Source organism: Morone saxatilis, unplaced genomic scaffold (assembly GCF_004916995.1).
Source record: "Morone saxatilis isolate NCDOM2014 unplaced genomic scaffold, NCSU_SB_2.0 Contig22, whole genome shotgun sequence".
Taxonomy (NCBI): domain Eukaryota; kingdom Metazoa; phylum Chordata; class Actinopteri; family Moronidae; genus Morone; species Morone saxatilis.
Genome location: NW_023339785.1, coordinates 14,698,129 through 14,704,064, shown reverse-complemented (window position 1 = coordinate 14,704,064; position 5,936 = coordinate 14,698,129). Strand labels below are relative to the sequence as shown.

Genomic DNA, 5,936 nt, shown 5'->3' with positions numbered 1-5,936 from the left:
TCCAGTCTCTGAGTTGATGTTTACCATTGAAGCTATCTGTGTGGTCTTCGGGGAACTATTAATTAAGTGGTACGTTGCCTTTGCGTTTTCATTCAAATCTGAATCTAACGTCGTCAGTGTATAAATAGTGCTTCCAATCGGACTATTCTCTTTTACATAAATATTAATCAAAGATTCCAGGAATCTAGGAGAATTGTCATTGACATCAGAAACTTGAATACTAATGACGCTTGTGCTCGACAAAGAGGGAGTTCCTTCATCTGCAGCTGTAATTGATACATTATAATGGGAAACACTCTCCCGGTCAAGAGGCCCGTCAACCAACAAAGAATAATAGTTTTTATAGTTAGATTTTAATTTAAATGGCACCGAACCTGTAATTTTGCAGTTCGTCAGACCATTCTTGCCTCCGTCTCTGTCAGTGATAGTCACCATAGCAACAGCTGTGCCTAATTCAGCATCCTCTTTGACTGGACTCATGAGTGATGACACCGAGATTTCCGGAGCATTGTCATTTACATCAATAACTTCGACTAAAACCTTGCTGTGTGCAATGCGAGGAGGATTGCCTTTATCTCGTGCTTGAACACGAATCTCGTATGCTTGATTTTCCTCATAATCAATATTGCCTTTTACAGTAAGTTCTCCAGTATTATCGTTCAGGGCGAATTTGTCATCAGGGTTGAAACGCCCCCTTTCTGTAAAAGAGTAAACTAGTTGGCCATTAACACCGTCATCTAAATCAGTAGCTGTAAGTGTTAATAACGTTGTGCCAATATTTGCATTTTCAACAACTTGGACCTTGTAAAGAGTTTTACTGAACAAGGGTGAATTGTCATTTACATCCAGAACATTAACTTGTATGTTTAAAGTCCCCGTTTTGGGAGGTTTTCCTCCATCTATCGCTGTCAGTGTGAGTTCAATAACAGCCTGTTTTTCTCGATCTAATGCTTTCTGTAGCACTAATTCAGCAGACACACTCTGGTCACCAATGCTCTGTATATCCAAAGAGAAATAGTCATTCGGGTTTAATTTGTAATTCTTAACTGAATTAGTACCTACATCTGCGTCATGAGCTATCGGCAGTGGATGTCTTTCTCCAACATATGAAGACTCAGACATTTCTATTGTTGTTATTTCTTCCAGAAAAGATGGAGCATTGTCATTAATATCGTTAATCACAACTTCAATTCGATGGAGGCTGCGAGGATTACTCAGGATGGCCTCTATATTTAAAGAGCACTTTACCGTATTAGGACAAAGCTCCTCCCGATCTATCCTCTCGCTAACGAAAAGTACTCCAGATTCATGATTTATGTCAAAATACCGTTTTTTATACCCAGAGGTAATCTGAAGACCCGCGGAATGGAGTTGCTGCACACTCAGATTTAAATCCTTCGCAAGATTTCCCACCGCTGTCCCTTTGTCCACCTCCTCCGAAATGGAGTAGGATATCTGAGCCACGGACCAGTCGCAGAGACAAAGCAGAGTAAAAAATAGACCCACAATATTATCCCATGGTTCCCGAGCAGCCATCGCTCTTAAGAAAAAATAATTAATCCTGGTTTCTGCCTCTTGGACTATCCACCGAAAGTGAAAAACAGCTTTATGTATCCATTCTCGCCTAGGATCCTCTCTCTGTAGGGCTTCACTCGTCTGTACGCTATTTTCACAAAGCACTGCCAGATGATGACGTTTTCGTCTTTGTAATGAAGAGAGGAGGAGTTTCTAAACGGTGAACACACATTTTTTGCATGGTCTCTAGCGACATCTTGTGACACTTTTGGATTTAGAAAAACGGCTCAAAACAGAAGAGGATATGTTTATCAAAAGGCACAGAAAACTCTGTTTATAAAAAACATGTATGCTGAACAAACTACTCTAAGTTATTGGCTGGTTTTAAAAGACTTGAGCTCAGCGGGTAGACTGTTCATAGAGCAATCTTTATTTATGCAGTTGAATACATTCGTCTTGCTATTCATTAATTCATTATTCATTAATATCTATGTCTATATCTGTGTGTGTAGTTATTTTACACTATCTTTTTCTGTGTAGCTACTGAACTCTGATACAAGGAATTTAACAATATCAGCACTACGGACAGCACCCACATGTCAATACAGAGAATAGAAGAATGAGAAGATGTTTTCAGCACCAGGGACAGCGCTTCAAAGCGGTATTTAGTGCATGGCGTGCCATTACTCAATTGACTGCAAAGTACTGTGACCAAGACACTGTAAAACTCATGGAAACCATCGTGGACAGTTAAACCTTTCTAATACACAACAAACCATCAGCACACGATAGAGAATACATTTTTACATTACACAGAGCCTCCAAATAACCAGTTACCAGCCCTTACAAATTCTTAACAATGGTATAGAATACTTATAAGTATAGCTGCAGAGCTTAAGTATTTGTACGTAAAGTATATTATATATAGGCTAACACACACGGTTTGCAACATATTCGTATATCTGCATGTTACAAAGACATGCACGTTATGTCCACTTAAATATAGAAAAGATTCACTGTTTTGGATTAATAAATGGGCGTGGCTTACCTTTTCTTTATTAGGTAAAGTTTGAGTTCTGCGTAAAAGCTGTCTCCTCCTTCAATACTGGATTCAGCTCAGCCATCTACAGGCGGAAACGGGGGCGGGGGAAAAACCACGTACGTCACTCGTTCAAGCGTCTGGAGCTGAAACACACGTGCATACTGCTTGCAGTAGATCTTTAGAGTAAGACCCAGCTCCCGTGCAGGGTGGGTGTGTGATCATTTGGGGCGCTGTACCTGCTTGAAACTTGTCTGTTGCCTGTGCGCATTTGGACAGCTATTAAACTGATTGAGGCTCGAGCAGAAAGATCAGCTGACACCAGACACAAGATTGGGAGCATCAAGCAATACAGGGGGTCTTAAACAGGAGAAGCTCTTCCTCCTTATGGGCCCATGTCTGAACGGAGTGCTGATGGGGTCAGCTTTGCTTTCAACCACACCACATCAATAGACACAGAGCACAGGGGGAGGTCGTCCGCTTATCAAGGAACCAGACCACCAAGGGGCGGGTGAGCTTTCAGGTCATTGTCAACTCATCCTCCTCTTATTCCGCGATTCGTCTCCGGCCTTGCGCTTGCGCTTCGATCCGGGAAGAGGTTGTTTCCTTTGCGGGCTTCAGGACAGGCGGATAGAGAAAGCAGAGCATTGTATCCAGGGGGGAAAGGTTTTCTTTTTTTTTTGGCAGTCTACAGCCCTGATCTTTTTGCCACAAAGTGATTTCCCGGCTTCAGGGCAGATAGGGGATGCTCCTCACTGGTTAACGGAGCCGGTGGGCTCAGGAAGTAGGGGCGCGAGCCCTGAACGGTTGGATTATGTCATTTGCATCCAGGAATAAAAACGTTCACAGTCACGTTGCTTGCTGAGACGGAGGAACACCAGAGTCTGGTGGGCCTGGAACTTTAAACTGGAAAACGTTTTCAACCGCTCAAGTTAAAAGAGGTGCAGGACTGGACTATTATCTCTCCAGTCTCTGAGTTAATGTTTATCATTGTGGGGAGGGGCAGAGATTTACTATTACTGTCTAAAAGTGAGTAGCTCACCTGACCGTTGTTGCTGACGTCAGCATCAATGGCTGTCACTGTTTTAATAACTGTTCCTACTTTGCTGTTTTCTTTCACATAAACGTTTATTAAAGGCTCTGGGAAATACGGCGCATTGTCATTAACATCAGACACGTAAACAATAATAACGCTGGTATTAGAAAGAGGAGGACTTCCCTCATCGGTAGCTGAAATTGTTACATCGTACTGAGGAGTTACCTCTCTGTCTAGCTTACCGTCAACCACTAAAGAGTAATAGTTCTTATAATTTGTCTCCAATTTGAACGGAACAGTATTTAAGATCTCACATTTCACTTCACCGTTTTTACCACCGTCTCTATCTAGAACTGATACTAGTGCGATAGCGGTACCGACACCAGCGTCCTCGTTCACTGTGTTGAGCAGTGACGTCACAGTGATTTCAGGAGCATTGTCGTTAACATCAATTACTTCTACCAGCACTTTACTGTGAGCAGACATAGGAGGTTGGCCTCTGTCCCTAGCCTCTGCTCGAATCTCAAAAGCTTTTCTTTCCTCATAGTCGATTTTTCCTTTCACGGAAATTATTCCTGTGTCAGGGTCGATTTTGAAAACATCCAGAATATGGTCCTGATCCTTGCTACGCAGAGAATATACTATTTCACTGTTGGTGCCTTCATCAGCGTCTGTGGCATTTAAAGTGAAGACTGCCGTACCAATCGGGATATTTTCAAACGTTTGAACTTTGTAAAGAGTGCTGCTAAAGACTGGTGCGTTATCGTTTGTATCTAATACATTTATTTCAATTTCCGATGTGCCTGAATTTGGTGGACTTCCCCCGTCTAACGCAGTTAACACGAGCTGCATATGTGGCTTTTTCTCACGGTCTAGGGCTTTCTGCAGCACCAACTCTGGAGATATACTCTCCTCTCTTTTGTGTGTCGCAAGAGTGAAGTATTCGTTTGGACTGAGCTTATACGCGCTAACACCATTTTTACCCACATCAGCATCGCTTGCTTCCGATAACGCAAATCTAAATCCAGGCAAAGTGTTCTCTGCTATGTCTAGTATTTGTGATTTTGTGTTAAAAGACGGAGAATGGTCATTCACATCTCTAATTTCTATCTCTACACGGTAAAGCTTTAATGGGTTGTTTATCACAGCCTCTACGCTAACAGTGCATTTGGGTTCCTCTGCACAGAGCTCCTCTCTGTCTATCCTCTCATTGACATAAAGAAATCCGGTCTTTACGTTTACCTCGAAGTATTTCCTCTTTGATCCGGTAACAACCTGAAACAAACGGGACTCCAAATCCTGCACATTGAGGTTTAGATCCTTGGCGATATTTCCGACATTAGTCCCCAGATTTACCTCCTCTGAGACGGAGTAAGAGAGCTGCCCAGACACCGCTTCCCAGTAACAATCCAACAGCACCAACAAGAGATATGTAACAATAGACCTCCTGCTACTCGGTAAAGGCATCATTCCGCCGAAAAAGACCAAAGCATACGTCCACAATAGGGTTTCGACCGTGGAATTGTGAGACTTGACAGAATTTTAGCCAACACTATTTAGATGTTCTTATTCTTAAAGACGCGGACTCCATTATACCCTCCCTTCTCTTCCCGTGTCTCTTTGTGATAAAAACTACAGTCATTCTGTTCTACTCTGGGAGGAGCCTTAACATTTCTGTGTTACGGTCTATAGCGTCTCTTTGTGGAAACTTTCCGTAACTGCACACGTTATAAACAACTATCAAACACTCCCCATAAAGAGACTGGTACACACTTATAAACTGTACTACAAGTTATTGCAAGGATTTTGACATGTTTAAAAAAACAACATATTTTAAAGGACAGAATGCGGATATACTATTGTCATTGTAAAATCTGCTGTGTGCAAATTATACAGTTATGCAATATGCACACTCTATAATGGACATAAAGATATGTTCGCTTGCAAATATGCTGCACACACAAACACACAAACACAGCTCATGTCTTAGAATGGAACATGCTTATCCGGACTTCAGGCAGAGCGCATTAAGAAAGTTGCGTTCAGCACCACGGACAGCGACGTACACATTTAAATACAACATAAACAGCCATGTAGAGCAGGCCTAGATGCGACAATAACCCCGGGACTTTTTACTTTATTTAACTCAAACTTGAAGTATATTACAATGAAAGATTGTTGTTGTTCAAGTAATACAAATCCATTAATTAAAGTGACAAGTATAATTTCACTTTTCAACATAAATGAAGGGCAACAATAAGACTTTCTTAATGCTTATGTTCTTACCTTTTCTTTATTAGGTAAAGTCTGAGTCCGTGTAAAAGTGTCTCCTCCATTAATACTGAT

The 5,936-nt window shown here is 41.7% G+C and overlaps 2 protein-coding genes across 2 annotated transcripts; both read right to left on the bottom strand.

Moving 5' to 3' along the window:
• Positions 1 to 6: 6 nt before the first annotated feature.
• On the bottom strand, positions 7 to 1,646 carry LOC118333308 (protocadherin gamma-C3-like; the record flags this gene model as incomplete). The annotated part of the gene is made up of 1 exon (XM_035668887.1): positions 7 to 1,646. A coding segment is annotated over exon 1 (1,530 nt), but the record flags the coding sequence as incomplete, so codon positions are not given.
• A 1,725-nt stretch (positions 1,647 to 3,371) lies between these two features.
• On the bottom strand, positions 3,372 to 5,060 carry LOC118333999 (protocadherin alpha-3-like). Its single transcript, XM_035669820.1, is given in 3 exon segments — positions 3,372 to 3,419; positions 3,422 to 3,466; positions 3,468 to 5,060. Coding segments are annotated over 3 exon segments (1,686 nt in total).
• Positions 5,061 to 5,936: the final 876 nt, after the last annotated feature.